General features: G+C 59.0%; 2 protein-coding genes across 2 annotated transcripts in view; both read left to right on the forward strand.

Moving 5' to 3' along the window:
* LMAN1L (lectin, mannose binding 1 like) overlaps window positions 1–8,896 on the forward strand; it is a 10,917-nt gene extending 2,021 nt beyond the window's left edge. The window contains exons 2-14 of the mRNA XM_004712037.2: window positions 429–583; window positions 708–815; window positions 917–975; window positions 2,611–2,710; window positions 3,447–3,567; window positions 4,253–4,317; window positions 4,850–4,972; window positions 5,283–5,432; window positions 5,476–5,605; window positions 6,388–6,478; window positions 7,105–7,228; window positions 7,756–7,883; window positions 8,767–8,896. Coding sequence (XP_004712094.2) covers window positions 429–583; window positions 708–815; window positions 917–975; window positions 2,611–2,710; window positions 3,447–3,567; window positions 4,253–4,317; window positions 4,850–4,972; window positions 5,283–5,432; window positions 5,476–5,605; window positions 6,388–6,478; window positions 7,105–7,228; window positions 7,756–7,883; window positions 8,767–8,896 — 1,484 coding nt within the window. The remainder of the gene's footprint in view (window positions 1–428; window positions 584–707; window positions 816–916; window positions 976–2,610; window positions 2,711–3,446; window positions 3,568–4,252; window positions 4,318–4,849; window positions 4,973–5,282; window positions 5,433–5,475; window positions 5,606–6,387; window positions 6,479–7,104; window positions 7,229–7,755; window positions 7,884–8,766) is intronic.
* Window positions 8,897–10,500: 1,604 nt separating this feature from the next.
* On the forward strand, window positions 10,501–14,297 carry CPLX3 (complexin 3). The gene is made up of 3 exons (XM_004711970.2): window positions 10,501–10,664; window positions 11,972–12,059; window positions 14,025–14,297. The coding sequence occupies exons 1-3, from the start codon at window positions 10,501–10,503 to the stop codon at window positions 14,241–14,243; spliced, it is 471 nt and encodes a 156-aa protein (XP_004712027.1). The 3' UTR covers window positions 14,244–14,297.
* Window positions 14,298–19,024: the final 4,727 nt, after the last annotated feature.

Here is a 19,024-nt window from a genome sequence, read left to right on the forward strand (position 1 = left end):
CAGACCCTCCCCAACAGCTGTCCTCCCGGGCTGAATGGAGACTTAGCCAGACTCTCCCAGGTGGTGGGAATACTCACACTTCGGAGCCAGATGGAGCTGAGCGCCAGCCCTGCACTTGGAGTGGACTCCCGTAACTTTTTGGAGCCTCGTCTGTAAAACGGGGTTCTAGAAAAACAAGCCCCACAGACATGCGCTGAAGATCCAGTGAGCATGCAGGCCCACCTTGCTGCCCACCCCTGGCCAAGGCCCCTCACTGTGCTGGGCTCTGAGCTCCGTTTCCCCAGTGGAACCCTGCCTCCCAATGTTTGGGCATCTGGGCCCGGTGCGGCCTGGGCTGTCTCTGCCTGGAACCCGGTCCAGGCCTCTGAGGAAGGAGGGGGGCTCAGGGGTGTGGGGAGGCCCCAGCCCTAAGCTGCCATGGTCCACAGACGCCATCCCGGGCCTGGAGGAAGTGCGGCTAGCCCCGTCCATGCGGAACCGGAGTGGCGCCCTGTGGAGCAAGGCTGTGGTCCCCTTCTCTGCCTGGGAGGTGGAGATGCACATCAGGGTGACTGGGCCCGGGCGCCGGGGAGCCCAGGGTTTGGTGAGTGGCCCCATTAAAGTGAGCGAGTCATTGGGGGAGGGGGACGGTGAGTCCTACCCTGGCCGCAGGTCTGGGGTTCCAGTGTCCTGCAGAGACCCTGAGCTGCTGGGCTGGGGACCTGCAGGCCCTGTGGTACACCCGGGACAGGGGGCACGTGGGCTCTATCCTGGAGGGGCCAGCTTCATGGGACGGCATCAAGGTCCTCTTTGACTCCTCAGTGGGGGACACACAGGTGAGTGTTGGTCTTTGCCTATCTGCCACCCCCTTTCCTGCCCCCCAGCCCCCAGCTTCTGTGGCCACAGCTCAGGCTACTGTCAACCCTGCCCCCTGCAGAACAGCCCTGCTGTCCGTGTGCTGGCCAGCAAGGGACACAGCCCCGATGAGCCCACTGGGTAAGACCTGTCTGGACCCACCACGCCCCAGGTCCAGGGCTGGGAGGGGCTCAGCAGTTACCTGGCCGCACCCCAGCCCCTGTCCCAAGCCCAGTCTGCCATCCCAATAAGGGATGAGTAAAGCTGTCCCAGCCCAACCCCACTCCCACCCACGGGCTGCCCTCTGACTGTCTCAGTTGAGCGTCAGGGGTCCTCAGAACCCCGTGTTTCCTTGCTCTTCTCTGACTCATCCCACTGAGGTCTATGTCCCCCCACACAAGGCCACGGTGGGTGGAGGTCTTGCCACCCTGCTCCTCCTCCTCCTGGACTCAGCCCACCCCCTAGTGGCACCCTTGACATGTGGGGACAGTGAGTGCCCATTGTCAGACGAGATTTGCCTGAGGTCACACTGTGCACAGAACTGAGACGTCGGCCAGCCTTGTCTGAGGAGGGGCCGTGCCCTGGACCCTGCCAGGCGGCTGCTGTTTCTCTTTTTTCTGGGTGATGTGACCACACACATACCCCCCCCACCCCCCGCCCCCTCCCCCCAGCCGGGCCAGTTTGTCAGTGCCTCTCAGCAAGCAGGGAGGAGCTTTCAGTGCTGGTGGCCAAGCAGGGAGGAGCTTTCAGTGCTGGTGGCCGGCAGAGCAGCCCTCCTTCCGCTGCTCCTTGTCTTAGTGCAGCAGTGTGCTGAGAGAGCTCTGCTTACCATGCTTACTTTAAGCGCTGGGCTCAGCTCTGGCACTTGAGATCATCAGCCCAAGGTCACTCAGCTAGGTGTACACAGCCAGGTGGCCCCGGACTTGGCTTTTCCAGGGCTCTAAGGGATCTCCCTCTGGACCACTGACATGGAGTGTCCCGTGTGCCTCTAAGACCTCGGGACCTCTCCTTCTGGCCCACCCTCTTCTCCCACTCCCCAGAGGTGGCTGCGTTGACCACCTGGCTGTGTTTTCCTTGGCTCTGCCTGCTGGTGTCAAACCTGGTGTTTTCTGCTGCAGCCTGAGCCCTGGGTAGAGGGGGAGGGCAGAGAAGCCCCACCCAGAGGCGCAGGGGCCCCCTCCATTTGACCATTGATCCAGGCCTCTGTCCCCCTAGGGAAAGGTCACAAGGAGCCCTGACCCCTCTTCTCTGCAAACTCCCAGTCCCATGGCTCTGACAGGCAAGCCTCGCTTTCCCTTGCTCTCTTCTGCTAGGGCAGTGGTTCTCAGCCTTCTTCATGCCGCGACCCTTCCATACAGTTCCTCATGTGGTGGTGACCCCCAACCATAAAATTATTTTTGTTGCTACTTCATCACTGTCATTTTGCTACTGTGATGAATTGTCATGTAAATATCTGATATGCATGATGGATTTTCATTGTTATAAATTGAACATAATGCATAGTGATTAATCACAAAACAATATGTAATTATATATTGTGAAATATTTATGTGTTTTCCAATAGTCTTAGGCAACCCCTATGAAAGGATTATTCAACCCCCAAAGGGGTCGCGACCCACAGGTTGAGAACCGCTGTGCTAGGGGAACAGAATACAGCAAGGAAGACTGAGATTAGACACTGGGCCAGGCTGTGGGGTGGGGAGCAGGGTGGCATTGCAGGTCTGGGCAGAGCAGCCTGGGCCCCATGTGGCCTGGCTGGATTCTGAGTATCGGCAGGGATGGAGCCAGCCCGGTGCTGGGCTCCTGCTACCAGGACTTCAGGAACCGGCCACACCCCTTCAGAGCCCGGATCACCTACTGGGGGCAGAGGCTGCGTGTGAGTCACCCCTCCAGCTTCAGCTGTGGGTGGGGCAGGGTGGGGCAGGGGATTAGAGGACCTCCCAGGTACTGTTTGGTGTGAGTGCACGTGACCTCCGTAGATAAGCAAGTGCCTGTGTCACCAGATGGGGCCCCAGACACACATGCAAGTCCCCATACCATGTGGGATCCTGGCACAGAAGGCCAAAGGGATGGACTCGCTAACAGCACACAAACCTGCTCACTTAGCATGGCACATACCCATCAGGGCTGACGGGCCCCACTGCCCACTGCCCACACCCCTTCAGGCCAGGGAACTGGGAGTCACAAGTGGGTGTATCCCATGTGCTGGGCTCCAGGGGAGGCACTCTTACACCTAGGGCAGTGGCTCTCAACCTTCCTAATGCCACAACCTTTCATACAGTTCCTTATGTGGTGGTGACCCCCCAACCATAACATTATTTTCGTTGCTATTTCATCACTGTCGTGTTGCTACTCTTATGAATAGAGCGACCCCTGTAAAAGGGTCGTTTGACCCCCAAAGGGGTTGCAACCCACAGTTTGAGAACTGCTGTGTTAGATCTGCCTGGAGGTAGGGACATCAGTTAAGAAGTTCTTACAAAAGTCCCCATAGAACGTGGTGCCGAGAGCCTGCGCCAGGGCAATGGCCCCAATAATGGAGAGAAGGGGTCCGAGGGATTTCGGGGACAAGACCTACTGACCTAGGGGCTCCCTCCCTCCCTCCATGCCCCCAGGTGTCCGTGAGCCGGGGGCTCACTCCCAATGACCCAGAGGAGGTGTGTGTCAATGTGGGACCCCTGCTTTTGGCCCCTGGAGGTTTCTTTGGCATCTCGGCCTCCACTAGCACCCTGGCAGGTAAGGGCCCACCTTGGAGAGCAGGTAAAAGTAGAGGTGCCTCCAGAGCCATCCTGAGCACATCTGCTAAGGAGCACTAGGTGTGAAGTCGGCTGCTCCTTGCTCTGTGAGCCAGGCAAGTCACAGTCTTCTCCAGGACCCCTGGTGGGGAGGGTCCTTACGTGTCTCAAATGAGGTCCAATTCCAGCAGCTCTGAGGCCAGTCTCGCCCCTCAGGTGTCTCAGGCCGGGGGAAGCGGGCAGTGGAAGAGGGACAGATGGGAATGAGCCAATGCCAGGATCTGATGGAGGGGCCATGAGGCCGAGTCCCGGAGAAAGGGCTGCAGGCAGAGAGGCCCCAGTCCTTGGGCCTTTAGACCTGGGATGTAGGAGCCATGGAAGACTTTGGAGGAGGATTGTAGCAAGGTCAGGGTCGGGGTCAGACCAGGAGGTGATGATTGTGTTGCTGCTTCTGTCAGGAACAGCTGTGCCCCTGGGGATGAAGGTGCTTTGGGGTGTGCTAGATGCCAAGTGACTGAGCCACTCACTGGGTGCCCACCTGGGCTGTGGGAGCCCCCAGCCAGGCCTCTCCTGGTCCCCATGCACCTTCCCTGAGAGACAAGCCTGAGGTTCCCTGGGCTGCAGGAGTGGCTGCTGGGGGGCGGGGGCAGGGCTAGTTGCACCTCCTTTCTCTGTCCCCCCTCCAGATGACCATGACGTCTTGGCCTTCCTGACCTTCAGTCTGAGGGAGCCAGGTCCAGAGGTGATGCCAGCCCCAGGCCTGCTGAGGGAGGGTGGTGGTAGTGGAGGAGGTGCAGCCCAGGGACACTTCTGTCCTCTTCAACCTACTTGCTCAGGCCAGGGGCTCTCAGACCTGTCAGTGTGTCCAATAGCCCCCGGCCTCTGAGCTCCATCAGGCCTGGCCCGTGCAGGGCCAGGGCAGTGCTGGGGGCAGAGGAACTCTGGAGCCAGGCACTGTGCTCAGGCCCTCTCCAGCTGGCTGGGGTTCAGCTTCGCGTGGGGAGGGGCACAGGGGGATGAGGGGCCACGCACGAAGGCTCTGACCTGCTCAGGGGCTCAGGGAATGGGTGCTGCCCCGCCTTTAGCTTGGAGGTTGTAGCTGAGCTGTGGGAGAGACAGGGTGAACCCCTCACTGACGGGGGAGATGTGTGCAGTGGAGTCGGGGGAGACAGGACTCATGGAGGGGGGACCTGTGAGAAGGCAGCCCTAGCCCCCAGATCTATTTCCCCGGGGCACTAGCCTGAACTGTTGTCTTTCTCCTCCAGGCCGCCTCTGCCACCGAGCCCTTCCTAGGGGAGGAACAGCGCTGCCTGGCCAGGCAACTGGAAGAGCTCCGGGGAAGGCTGGCGCTGGGTGCTAAGGGGGACATCATTTCAAAGTCAGATCCTGAAGCCCAGGACGAAGGTGTGGGAACCCGAGAAGTGAACAGGTGGTGCGGGGCCCATTTCCATGTCGGAGGACCCTCCTCCCTTAAAACCCGGCATGTGGTCACCGGGGCAGAGGGGGGGCCTGGGCTCAGCGGCCGAGATCCAAGCAGCACCTGGGGTCCCTCCTCCTCTTACCCTACCTACTGGTCTAGGTGAGGGGCTTGAGGCTAGAGCCACACCTCTCTGGTCCCCTTCTCCAGGAAGGCCCAAGGTTAGCCCCATTGTCCAGCCCTCCAAGGCTGCCTCTCACCATTCTACCCTGGCCCCACCCCCACCCCCCTCCACAGAGGAAAAGCACTTTGACCCGGAGGAGATGCTGGGCAGACACAGTCGGATCCTACACGCTCTCCAGGGCCTCTCTGAGCAGCTGGCCCAGGCTGAGAGGCAATGGAGGGAGCAAGCGGGGTCCCTAGATGGGGCCACGCCCGGGGGAGAATGGGTGAGTGGCCGCTTGGACAACTGGGGTATCTCCCTTCTTCCAGGAGAAGCAGGCGCTGCCCTCTCTCTGCACGCAGCTAGTCTCCCACAGTCTGGGGGGCCAGGGGGATTGTGGGGAGAGGCCGCTGGTGGCAGGACAGGTGGACCTGACAGGATCAGGATCCAGGATCGGGGGTGGGCAGATGCCCTCAGAGCCCTGGGGGAGGGGGAGTACGCCGGGCATCTGGACCTGAGTCTCCACAGGACAGGAACAGACCAGGTGCTGATTTTGCACGGAGCTCCCCGTGTGATTACGTGTGGCGTGCTTAATGCTCAGATGCACCAGAATCCTCCTCTCATTGCCACTGACATGCCCAGGCCTCCTCCAGGGACTCAGGCCCTGAGGCCCCGAGCTGCCTGAGTTAGACCGGGCAGAGGAGGCTAGCGGCTCTCCCGGGCACTGCTGGGCTCTGGCAGCTTGAGGTTTTAATCTGGTGTCCTCAGGCCAGAGCAGCTTAGGCTGGGCTGCTGGAGTGGAGAGCGGGGTGGGGGCTGTATGCCAGAGCCTCTGATCCTATCTCCACGCTCAGGATGCCCTCCTGCCAGACCTCAGCCTCCTGTCTGGGTCACCCAGCAGAACAGGGGCTCAGGCATCAGGAGCTGTCTAGTTAGAGGGGTTCCCCGTGTGGCCATGGCCTAGGGACAGAGAGTGAGAGAGCACTAGGCTGAGTCTCCTCTCCTTGGAAGGGAAGGGGAGGCAGAGACTCGTGTAGAAAGGAAAATGGACATTGTATGGGAGGGGGGCAGCGGCCACCCTCAGAGAGGAGGCTTGCAAGGAAGGGAAACCTAGAGGCCCCCATGGATGTGGGTTCAATCAACTCACTGGTCCCCGATCCTTGGGGAGACCCCCCTGTTCAGAAGCGGGTTGGACTGTCTGTCGCTGGGGATGGAGAGGAGGGCTGGGCCCTGGGCCCTAGAGCAGAGGCTGGCTCTCCTGCAGGACAGTGCCCAGGTCCGTGCCCTGCTCCGTGGGCAGCAGACTCTACTCAGGGACCTGCAGGAGATGAGGTAAGGGTGCAGGGTGAAGTAGGGGGGTGGAGGGAGGTGGTGGAGGAGGGAGAACAGGCCTCCCCATGGGCCCTTCATTTCCTGAGCAACAGGGGACAGGCTGGGGGCCAAGCGGGAGGTGTGTGGAGTCGACCTGAATTTAATTCCATCAAGGGTATATCTAGTTGGAGAGGGCAGCCTCGACTTTCTCTCATCCTTCCCGGAGCCTCCCAACCTCTCCCTCCGACCCAGACCTCTGGAACTCCCCATGGAGCCCGAGGGGAGGGGTCCCGTTCCTGCCATGGACAAGGGGTCTTTAGATTGGAGGGTATGGCTCCAGCCTAACCTGTCCCCAACCCCCGCCACCCAGCACATCCCTATCTAGACGTCTCGGGTGTTATTGGGAGGCAGATTGAAGCTGAACCCCTGGGGTCTGGGGAGGGGTGCAGAAGCCAGGGGAAACTGGGGCAGAGACAGGCAACCTGAGGGGAATCTTGCTTAAAGTGAAAGCTGTCCCCAGACCCAGGGGGAGGACTTGGGGTGAAAAGACCGATCCTTGAGAAGGGCCCTTATGAGGGAGGCCTGTGGGGAAAGGTTGGGGAAAAGTCTGAGCGGGAGCAAACCAGCCTCCTTGCCCCCGGTGCCAGGGTTGCAGCCGCCCGCATGGCCTCAGGCACCCGGGCGTTCTACCTGCCAGTGGGCACCAAGCATCACTTCTCAGAGCTGAGCCAGATCCTGAGCCTCTTGCAGAAGGACCTTTGGGACCTGGCGGTGAGAGGGGACAAGGGGGGGGCGGAGTATGAGGACCACTGGCCACTCTACATCTAGCACTGCCGCAGCCCACGCACCTCCTGCCCTCCCCTGCCGTCTACACCAGTCTCTGTGTGTGTGTGCACACATATGCATTCAGGGACCCAGATCTGAGCTCTAGAGAGTCCCAGCTTTCAGACTTACCATCAGCATGACCTCGGGAGACCACTCGGTCCAATGCCCTCCATGCACAATGACCAGATCTGAGCCCAGAGCATTCGGAGCTCAGTGGTGATGCTGGTACTGCCCTCTCCTCCTACCCCATCTCGCCCTCGCCTGTGGCCCCCAGGTGATTCCCAGATGGGGCCATGAGAGGGGAGACAGCTTTGTACTCGGCCTGTCCCCACGTCCCCTGGATGAAAGCCAGGCCTCCTGAGCCTGGGGGAGGCAGACCCAGCCCACACATGGCCCAGTGTCAACTTTTCCCCCCTATCACTGCTGGCTAGGAAGCTGAGCTTGGGACCCCTCCTTACACTATTCCCTTTCAGAAAGCACCAACCAAGGCTTCCCGCCCACCTCGCCGGCCCCTGGGGGCCTCCTCATGCCTGCGGTCCAGCTTCTTTCTGTTCTTCCTCCTGGTCCAGACTGTAGGCTTCTTCGCCTATGTGCACTTCAGGTGGGCCATCCCAGACCAAACTCTACCCCTGCCCAGCATCTCCAGTTCTGGGCAGCACGACACTCATTCTTATGTAAGAGAGGGGACCCTGAGGCCCAGGGAGGACCTGCCCAGTCCACCAGCTGGCAAGGAGCAGAGCTCAGGCTAGATCTATTCTTTCCCTCTGCATTACTGACCAGCTCACTCGCTAGCTCGAGAAACTGACGAGGAAGTGAGCGCCACACTGTCTACGGTTGGTGCCGTGACAGGGGCTGCAGGAAAGGCACCTGGCTCGGCTTGGGGTGGATCTGGAAAAGAAACTTGATACAGGTCATGAAGGAGAGCAGCCTTTCTCCAGCCTGACAAGATAGGCAGGAGCTTTGAGGCAGAGGGGACAGCGAGAGAAAAGGTATGAAAAAAAGATGGTGCCTAGAGAAAAATCTAGGCAGAGAATTACGGAGATGGGGAGATAGCTACCATGGCTTGGTGGGCGTCTGATGAATGAATAGAACACTTAGAGATGCGGGGTATGCTATGAGCCCCGGGAAGGGGGCTGTCAGACCTTGTTACTGAAATTTCAAGACCGTGTGGGCTGGAACAGTCTCCAAAGAGAGGTGACATTCTAAAGGCAGAGAGGGAGAGGAACTGGCCTTCCAGGTGAGGAGTCCGGCAGAGGGAAGGACAGGCTTACCCCAAGCTTACATGTTCGGGAACGTGGGGCAGACAGTAAAGCTGGAGCAACCTGACAGTCGGGGTGTGCTGTGGCAGGCCAGGGGACCCTGAGAAAGTCTTTGCACAGGGAAGGCTGTTGGGAGGGAATGGGGTGGGGGTGGGGGGCTGGCGATCATGGGAGGCTTAGCCGCCAAGGCTGGAAGCCCAAGTGACTCTCCTTCTCTGGCAATAGGCAGGAGCTGGACAAGATCCTTCAGGCCTGTTTGTCCACAGGCAGCCTTCCTCTGGGCCCTGCACCCCACATCCCCAGGGCTCTGGGGGTCCTGCGGAGGCAGTCCCGCTCTCGAAGCACCCACGCATGACTGGCTGCACCATGCAAGGGCAGGTGATGCCCACTTCTCACTGGGAAACAGTTGGGGGGGGGGTGCATGGAAAACTCCATCAATTGTGCCTTCAAAGTGTCCTCTGCTCTGCTCCCTGTGGGAGGCCAGTTCCTACCTTAGCTTCCTTAGGAGGCACTCCCAGCATATTAAATGTAGTGTTCCTGCCTTCTGCTTTGATCTGCTCACTTACCTCCGGTCTGTGGACTCTCTCTGCCTCCTCTGGGCAGGTACCCTGGGAGTGGGCACCAAGCTACAAAGAAGGAGGCCAAGAACTCACTTGACTTCCAAGAAATCCAGATAGCTTTGAACCTTGGACTATGGCCGTGGGGGCGGGAGGGGGAAGGGTCACATTTGTACACAATTTTGTCCCTAAATGTACCTGGAAGTGAGAGTACAGCCTCTCAGTGCTCTTTCAGGCTGTGTTAGTCTGGGTACTTTAAAGAAACAAATCCACAGAAACTCATATGTATAAGAGAGAGTTTTATATAAAGGTTAAGTGCACATCAAGAAAACATCCCAACCCAGTTTTGCCCAAACCCACAAGTCCAACATTAACCCATATGTCCGACACCAATCCACAAAGTCCTCCTCCATCTCACAAAACACACACGATGGTGCCGACTGCAGGAGGAAAGCCGAGTCAGTGAATGCGTAAGCATCTCAGCGCTGGGAGGGGTCTCCACACGGCTGCTCCAGCACCCAGGGCTGCTTCTCCTCAGGGATGTCTTGCAGGAAGTGAGCCTTGCCAGCTGAAGCAGGGAACTGGTTAGGGCAGCTGCATCCTGGTCCTACCATCACAAAGCAAAAGACCTGAGAACACGAAAGGTGAGGCTCATTGAGCCATTTATCTCTCCGCCCTTCAATTAAGCCCACATGTGTTTATCGTCCAGGTTGGCACAATAAACTCACTAGCCCAGTCAACAAACAGGAACCACCCTTCCCTCCCTACTCAGCCTGCAGCTCCAAGGGTCAGCAGGGCAGGCATGTGACACAGGACCCTGGGAAGCGTATCCAAGCACCGGACCTAGGTTCCCAGCCCTCGCTCCCTCACAGAGCAGAGCTCTTTAGACAGCAGGAATTGGTGTGGGGGGGGTATGTAGCAGGTTTGGGGGACATGACGTAGGGATCCCAGCTGACAGCCTGGCTGTCTATGTGACCCGTGAGGACAGGAAGTGAGGGGAAGGTAGGAAAAGGGCCTCTCAGCGCGTTTTCATGAAGCCCGTTCCCCTGGGGAGCGACCCCATCCCCGTTGCCCTAATACAGCCAGCAGTGGCCTGTGGGCACAGCTTGGCGTGGAAGAAGGCACGTGGGGGAGGCGGGAGTGGAGATAGGGCACGTGGTCCAGCCTTCTCAGCCCCGTGCATGCCCCTCCGCGCCCCATGAGGAGGGGTTTGTGGAGGTGGGGCGGGGCCCGGATGGCACGCGGGTGGGGTGGGCAGAGCGCGGCGCAGAGAGTGGAGCGCTGGCCCGCGGCGGGAGCTGTCCGAGAGAGCCAGTGCTGAAGGCTGCGGACGTGCCGCTGCCCGGCTCGTGCTATCGGCGGGGCGCCCCGTGCCGCGCTGGTGCTGGTGCTGGCGACGACCATGGCGTTCATGGTGAAGACCATGGTGGGCGGCCAGCTGAAGAACCTCACCGGGAGCCTGGGGGGCGGCGAAGACAAGGGGGGCGGGGAGAAGTCGGCGGCCGAAGCGCAGGGCATGACCAGGGAGGAGTACCAGGAATACCAGAAGCAACTGCTGGAAGACAAGTGAGTGCGCCCCTTCCCCGGCCCCAGATCCGAGCCCCGGCCTGCGGCCCCCTCCCCTCCTGTTCACTCTCAGCCTGCATCCCAGAGGGAGTGGGGGCAGGGGTGACAGGGGCCCGGGATGGGGGTGGGAGGGCGGGGCGGCATGTGCATTGGTGATGAAACAAATAATCCCTTAATCCTCTCTGGTCCTAGTCACCTGGCTCTTCCAACTAGGGACCCTAGTTTGAGCACTTTGGGTCACCATGGGGACTCTCCTAGGTACGTGGGTGCCTACTTGTGTGGGGGCTGAGTTAAAGCAGCCGGCCAAGTTGGGATTACCTAGGTTCAGATCTGACTGCCTGTGAATGGGTGACTTTGGACAGGTGGCTGGCTTTGCTGCGCCTCTTTCCTCTTCTGTAAAATGAGGATGTTATTACCACGTTAAAAAATTAATAATAAAAAAAATTAATAATACTTTTAGATACTAATTTTCAAAGATCAGGACCCCTGCGTGACCTCGTACTCTGATGACCCCACATGGGTTGGAGGAGGCTTTGTGGTGACTGATTTTTCATGAGTGAATCACCAGAGTTTTCTTCCAAGATGCCTCTGGGGGGACTCGAACTGCAAACCTTTAGGTTGACAGCAGAGATCATTAAACCGTTTGCACTCCCAAGGGGGCTGGCTCCATAATGTACACTTCCTATCTTTGTTATAGGATGAAGTGTCTTATTCCTATAATAGCACGTGGCACATGGTGAACCCCCATCACTGTAAGCCATCATTCTCTCTCTCAATCCTCACAACCGTGTTTGGGGTTGCAAACTATTATCCTCATTTACAGAAGAGGGAAGAAGTGACTTACCCAAGCACAAACCGAAGGTGGTAGTGGAGAGAAGGCTGGAACCCAAGTCTGCCCCAATTACTTTCCCCCACCCTCCACAGCCTGGCAAGGGTGGGGGCAAACAGACCAAGTCAGAGTCCTGGAAGGATATCTGTTAGGGTCTGCAGAGAGAATTATATGGACAGACACCGCCGCCCCCCCCCACACACACACAGCCAACTCCATTCCGTGGCGGGTGTGGGGACCACAAAGGGTGCTGTGATGAGGGGAGAGGCTGCAAAAATGATAGTGACCACCCAGGGAGGACCTGCCCTCCTGACACACTGGGCGACCTGGTGGAAGGGCTCCGCCTGTGGTCAGGGCAGACACCCACCTCTCCTCCCTAGTGGGTCCTCCTCCATTCCATTCCTCTCCCTCCAGCAAACCCAGTTCCTTCTCCCTGCCCTGGGGTGATTCCGCCCCCCTCCCCCCATGTTCCCTGCAGGATGGAGCGGGATGCCCAGTTCACACACAGGAAAGCCGAGAGGGCTACGCTGCGGAGCCACTTCCGTGACAAATACCGGTTGCCCAAGGTAAGCGGACCAGGCATGGAGGCCCCCTGGCCTTATTTGCAGCGTTCAACCCTCTCATTCACCCACCTCACGGTTAACTGAGGGCTTGGTGCTGTGGGGTAAGGGTAGGGTAAGGGGTAAGGGTAGGGATGCCTAGAGCCAGGTCTACTCTCCCCGTCCTCCCGGTCAGGCCTGGGAGATGAAGCCAGGAGGGCCAGGGTCTTTGGAAGAGGTGGAAGACAAGAGATCTGACTGCAGCGTGATTGCAAGAGAGGCTTCCGAACATGCCAAGAGGCAGGACGGGAGAGAGGACTTGTTAGCACCATCTGCTGTGCCAGACATTTATTTGACCTTCACACCCTCCCCTATCCGCCGAATAACACGACCAGATAGATACCACCACATCTACAGGCTCTGAGCTCAAATCTGTACGCTCCCAGCTGCTCCCCAAGGCATGGGGTCTGCCTGAAGAAGGCCAAGTGCTTCCTGGGGCCACCACTACGCAGCCAGGGAGGATGTCTCAGGAGGCATCTGCCCCATGCTCCCTGTGGTACTTACTGCAGCACCAAACAGGCTTATGAGTCTGCTCTGTCCCCCTCAAGTTCTCAACTCCACTCCTGAGCGTTACTTGTGTGCCCAGAATGGGGCTAGGCTCTGAGGGGAAACGGAAGCACACCGATAGGGCACTCCGGACCTTGAACTTCCACTTGCGTCAGGAGAGCAGATCTTCAAGCACCATCTGGGAGCCTTGTCTCCCCCTCGGGGCACCAGTCCTTTTGGAAGTCTTTCAAAGGGAAGCTGGTCCAGAAGGTCTTCTTTTCCGGGATGTTACTGAGTTATGTCCAGCTAGGAATAGAGTCACTCCTCAGACGCCTGCTAAGGCGTGTGAGTGGCACAACTCCTGCCGTTGGGGCAGTCTGAGCCCAAAGGGAGGACTTGGATGCCACTGAGCAGGACACTGGGTGGAAAGCCCCAGGCCCTCCTCTGCCCAGGGACAAGGAAACAGCAGACCCTGCCACGGAACGAGCACTGCTGTTGGAATCGTGACAGGAGTTCTTCCCTACGGCCTGGTCGCGGGACCTTGGATAAATTACCTGCTTCAATGATGGGAGCCTCTGTTTGGCACCAGGGCACAATGGCTACGTGTTGGGCTGCTAGCCAAAAGACCAGCAGTTTGAAACCACCATAGGAGGAAGACGGGGTTCTCTAACTCCATAAAGAGTTCCGTCTCGGGAACTCACACCGACAATTCTACTCTGTCCTAGAGGGTCCTATGACTCGATGGCTGTGCATTTTGAGTTTTTTGATTACACACAGGGACATATAAATGGAGACAATACAACTCACCCCCCAGGATTCACGGGTGACTTGGAAACACTGAGCTCGATATCTGTAATAGATGGTCCATGAATAGGTGCGGTGTGTTGTTGTCAGGTGCTGTGAAGTCAATATTCGACTTACAGTGGCCCCATGCATGTGACAGAGTCGAACCATCCCCTGGGGTTTCCTAGGCCACACGCAGTCTTGATGGACGCAGGTAATCACTGGGCTTTCTGCTGTGGTTCTGCTGGGCGGGTCATAAACACCAATCCTTTTTCAGTAAGCAGCCAAGCTCTGAGCCACCGTGCCACCAGGACCCCTGAAGGGGAGCTAAGGACACAGGGCGAGCGTGTGGCATGGATGATGGCAGAGTGACTGGCCGGTGTTCGGTTCTCTCTTTACTCACTGTGTTGGCCTTCCATACCGCAGCGTGACGGAAGGTCGATCGGAAGTGCGTGTGAGGGAGGGAACCCATGTTCTCCCATCTTCACGGTTCAGCTTGCTCCTGGGATGTGGAGGTAGGGGGTGAGCTCACTGGAAAAGGGGACCAAGAACCCAGGGTCCTGGAACCCAGTCCAGGCCTTCCTGTGGCCCCACCCACTCTGGGTGCTCACAGACCTCCACCCCCTGCTCCATGCCCCACCCCCCACCCCATCTTCCCTTCAGAACGAGACAGATGAGAGCCAGATCCAGCTGGCCGGTGGGGACGTGGAGCTGCCCGTGGAGCTGGCCAAGATGATTGAGGAGGACACAGAGGAGGAGAGCGCCTCCGTCCTCGGGCAGATGGCCAGCCTCCCGGGCCTGGACATTGGCTCACTCAAGGACAAGGCCCAGGCCACGCTGGGGGACCTCAAGCAGTCGGCTGAGAAGTGCCACATCATGTGATGTAACCGTGTCCCCGAGGTTGCCCACGGGCTAACCGGAGGGCTGGGCGCCCACGAGGACTAGGAGTATGTCTCACGCCCAGGGACCCACAGCCCATCTTGGGCTTTGCTTTCCCAGGTCCACCCCGGCCCCAGGACCCTTCTTACCTGGGCGCCCCTCCCAACTGGGAGCCAAGGCCCTGTTCTCCACGGTGGCCCCTCCATTCACCCTGGGAAGGTCCCCCCAAACCTGTAGGAATAGTCCCATTCCTGACTGTGGCCCCAGGTACCTGCCCACCTGTATACCCACACAGAGACACATAGAAGGACAAAACGACCAGTGTGTGGAGAGACAGGAGCCACAGACAAATCCTTACACACACACACACACACAGCTCCTCGGGACACCCCAGTCAGATACGTGCAGAGGTGGCTATGGGCGGGCATGGGTCCTGAGTGTCAATGTCTACATTCCCTGGTCTTGGAAGCCACTGCTTTTCAGGGGCTCATTTTGTCATCTGTAAAATGGGGATGAGCTAGGTCTTTCTGAGACCCGACCCCACCCTCCTTTCCTGGGCGGCCTGGGGGCTCCGCAGTGCCTGCAGCTCTTGGAGGCTGAGTGGCGCTGTGGGAGGGGCCGGGGGCCAGGGAGGAAGCTGGCACAGAGCAGCAGCCCAGGCCTTCCCTGGGCCCAGCGCCCACCCATTTCTGCTCCATTCCTGTCTCTGGATTTCAGAGCCTGGGGTCTCCTCACCTAGCCCAGGGAAAAATAAAAGCTCCAGATGATGTGCTTTTCTTTCTAATTTTTATTAACCTCCGGGAGTTTGGGGGTTCATGCCCCGCCCAGCCCTACACTTGGATGGGTGCCCTCTATCCCCTAGCCCAGAGCTGCAGAGGAGGAGAAATCCTGTACTAGATGCGGAAGTGGTTTCGGGGGACACCCCCTCTGCTGCTGACCCCTGTGAGATTGCTCTGGGGAGGAGCCTGGTGGTACAGTGGTTAAGCACTGGGCTGCTAACCTCAAGCTCAGCAGTTTGAACCCCCAGGACACTCCTCAGGAGAAAGACGAGACTTTCTACGCCCATGAAGAGTTACAGTCTCAGAGACCCAAAAGGGAAGTTCTACCTTATCCTCCTATAAGGTTGTGATGAGTCAGGATTGTCTGGATGGTAGGGAGTGCCCTGGGGAGGGTGGGGGTGGTGGTGTCTCTGCCCGGCCTGAGCTCCTGGCCCAGCCTCAGCTCACTGCCAGCAAGTCAGTTCTGACTTAGCAACTCTGTAGGACAGGGCAAAACTATCCCTTGGGGTTTCTGAGGCTGTAAATCTTTACAAGAGCACAAAGCCTCATCTGTCTCCTGAAGAACGGCTGGTGGCTTTGAACTGCTGACCTTGCAGTTAGTAGCCCAACACGTAACCCACTATGACACCAGGGCTCCTTTGGTGGAGAACTCTAGGCAGCCAGCTGATTGGGATGCACCTGGGAAGGAGGGTTGGGGCCGCTGAGCCCTCCGGAGGGGAAGACAGGGCTTGAACGCAGCTGTCCCTGGAACCTGTAACTATCTGCCCTTACCAGCTCACACCTGGAGGGTGTAGTAAGAGCAGGCAGAGCCGCTGTGCTGCAGCCTTGGCCCTGCTCTCTGACTTTCCCTCCCCGGGCCTGTAAACCCCTGGGAACAAACCTCATCCTGCTCACCAGGAAGCAAGCCACCCCGGGCCTGGGCAGGAGAAGGTAGGTGTTCCCTCGCTGGGGCCCGGCCTCCAGCCTGGCTGAGACCTGACCCCGCTCCCCCGGAGCCCGTGGGGAAGGCAGCCAACACCAACGGGCAGGAGGGCCATCCGAAGGTTTGGTTTCAAACAGCACACTCCCCAAGTGGCCTCCTTTGTAAACAAGGGATAAGGAACATAAAACCTACCTAGTAGGTCATATGAGGTGGGATAGGTAGAAGGCGGGGATAGGGAGGGTGAGGCATTAGAAGGGAGAAGCCCAGGCCTGGGGCTGGGGCTGTGCTGCCCGGCTGTCCTGCTGTCCTGAGCACCCAGGGAAGGGCCTGGTGGCCACTGAGTAAAACCACCCCCTGACCTTTCCAGCGCTGGAGGAGACCAGAGTCAGGGCCTCAGACTGGGCAGGGTGAGGGGGGCGCCGTGGACTCTCTCAGCAGCCAGCAGCAAGGCCTACGTCAGCACTGCCCCCTCCGGGGGCCTTCTACCTAATGTGAGTGGACAGGTCTCTCCCCCTCAGTGGTTTGCAGGGGCGCCCGTACTCAGCGAGCACTCACGGGATCCAGGGGAACAGAGGGAGCCCCGGGAAGCCCCCGCCTGCCTGAACCAGGCCTGGAACGGAGTGGAGGTGGCTCTGGGCCTGGCAGAGATGGGCAAGCAGGGCAGGTGCAGGTCTGTGGGTGACTGGACCCGCCTCTTTCCCCCAGCTGTGGCCTCCCCTTCCTTCTGTCTGTCCTTCTGCTCCGTGAGTTTCTGGCAACCCATGTCCCTCATTCTCTGCCTCATCCCGGGCTTGGAGCTTCACTCATGGGCTCAGCTGGAGGCTGACCTGGCTGAAGGACGGACCCTCTCCTGTGCCTACCCACACTCTTAAGCTCCATCTCGCACCCTTCCCTCCCGACTCCATTTCTGGATCATCTAGACTGGGGGCCGGCATGATTTTGAGACAGAAGAGCCAGGCCTGCCCCTCGCGGCAACTTAAGGATGATTTGAGAACCATAAACGTATTTTCACAAGCAACTGGAATTACCATGATCTGAAGATGAAATGAGGATCGTTCCATTTTCAGTCTTACTGCAGAGCCACCCCTCAGCAGACGGCCACTTGCTCCCCTCGGTGTGATGCGAGGGGCCTCAGAGAGAGCCACTGGCCGCCAAGACTTCCCTCCGGTAGTGCCCAGCACCCCGAGTTAGGGCACTCGGCTGGGGGAAAGGCGTTTGCCTCCCAGGCACCCCACCTCCCTGCGGCTGAGCCTCTCTCCTCCCCAGAGCAAATTGTGAATGTTCAGGGTGATGGATGAGACAGGTCTAGGACCCCAGCCTGCACACACTGACCTGTTCCCTGTCTCTGTCCCCGCCTCGGGCTCTGTAAAAGGGCATTTCAAGGGGGATTGGTGCCCGGGCTGGCCCGGCCCAAGGAGCCTCCAGCCCCTTTCTTATGCCCTCTACCCGCCCACCGCCAGCTCAGCTCAGGCTGAAAGTAACTGCCTTTCCTGAGGCCAGCTGGCCCCCAAGGAGAAGGGGGCAGGGTGACCAGAAAGCAGGGCAGATCTCCCTTCCCCCAACAGCCAGATGGTCCCTCCTCACACTGAAGCCCCAGGCAGGCAGGACATCTGGGGGACGTTCGTTTGCTGAGCCCGAGCTCTGGCAGTGCCTATGACCCAGCTGGTGCACAGCCCTGGTGAGGCTGGGCACCCCTACCCTCTCCCCTCATAATTGGAGCAGGGGAGCCACTGTGCCCGCCCAGCAGGCAAAGCCTGACGGAATCGGAGGCCTGAGCGAGTGAGGGAGCCCGTGGACTTGGGCCGTGTCTGGGAAGCCGTGGCACCGAGGCCGGAGTTAGCCAGAGCGGTGTCTGTGTTGTGCGGTTCCCACCAAAACAATCAACCCATCCCCATGGCCGCTGAGCCAGTTCCCACTCAGGGATCCTGTAGGACTCAGGGCACCTGGGCTCACAGGGTTTCCAAGGCTGTCTTTACAGAAGCAGACTGCCTCTGCTTTCTCCCAGAGGCTGGTGGGTTTGAACTGCCAACCTTTCAGTTAGCAGCACACACACAACTTTTGATGTTTGTGTGTGTGCATGGCCCCTTAGCGTCCGTGTGCTTGTGCGGATGAGGGTTGCTGAGGGTCTGCGTGTGGCTGTGAATTCTCCAGGGTGGGTCCTCTCCTCTCAGGGACAGCTGAGACAGCAGGCTGGCCTCTGGGGACAGGAGCTTTCTTGAGGCCTTCAGGAGGAACTAAGAGTCTGTGTCCTCCCGACTGAACACGGACCCCCGGGGCTGGCCAAGTGGGCTCCAGAGCCCAGCCTGCTCTCTTAAGCTCCCAGGGCGACTCTAGGACCCAGGGCTGCCTCTTGGGAGACAGGGAAGGCTCAGGCTCAGACCCAGAATGCCCCAGTGCTGGTTCTGGGTTTGGGAGAGAGAACAAGGGCTGGGCACAGGAAGCCTTGCTGGTGGACGCTGACCCTCTCTGGGCACTTTCAAAGTGCCTACTGAGAGGTGGAACCCCCTTCTCCCCGCAACACTGGCCCCACCAAGGAAAGTATAGCTATTTAAAAGCTGAGGAGAGCAGGCTTCCTAGGAGAATGAGGCTTTCTACTCCCATGAAGTTAGTCTCAGAAACCCACAGGGGCAGTTCTACCAGGTCCCACAGCGTCACTGTGAGCTGGACTCTCGATGATTCCATGACAGCGGCCTCTGTTATTGGGAGATAGGAGCCCTAGGGGGAGAGTGAACCCAGCCCCTCAGCGCCCCCCCCCTCCCCCCCAGGCAGGATGGCTTCATCTCTAGCAAGTGAACAGGTGGAGATGCAGCCTGGAGCTCACCCAATTGCTGCCCAGGCAGCCCTCTCCAGCCTCGGCTTCCAGGCCTTCCCTGGCCCCCCCGAGCCCCCCCCAGATGTGTAAGAATTTCAGGCCCTCTTCCAAGGCAGCCACGGGGGATGTCACAAAAAGCGGTGGGGTATGCAGGCTTACTGGTCAGTCTCTGGGACACCCCCCCAAGACTCTGGCCTTTGTCACCCTTCAAGGCTGGAAGTGGGCTCAGTTTTCAGTCAACAATCAGCAGGTCTGTCAGGGGACCCCAACA

This window comes from Echinops telfairi, unplaced genomic scaffold (assembly GCF_000313985.2).
Source record: "Echinops telfairi isolate 266 unplaced genomic scaffold, ASM31398v2 ScPeMD7_7475;HRSCAF=8513, whole genome shotgun sequence".
Taxonomy (NCBI): Eukaryota; Metazoa; Chordata; class Mammalia; order Afrosoricida; family Tenrecidae; genus Echinops; species Echinops telfairi.

Excerpts from the sequence above, each read along its gene's own strand:
- CPLX3 (XM_004711970.2), top strand. The coding sequence starts at position 10,501 with ATGGCGTTCATGGTGAAGACCATGGTGGGCGGCCAGCTGAAGAACCTC. Across the intron at positions 10,665-11,971 it reads AAGCAACTGCTGGAAGACAA|GATGGAGCGGGATGCCCAGT; the intron begins GTGAGTGCGCCC and ends TGTTCCCTGCAG. Across the intron at positions 12,060-14,024 it reads ACAAATACCGGTTGCCCAAG|AACGAGACAGATGAGAGCCA; the intron begins GTAAGCGGACCA and ends TCTTCCCTTCAG.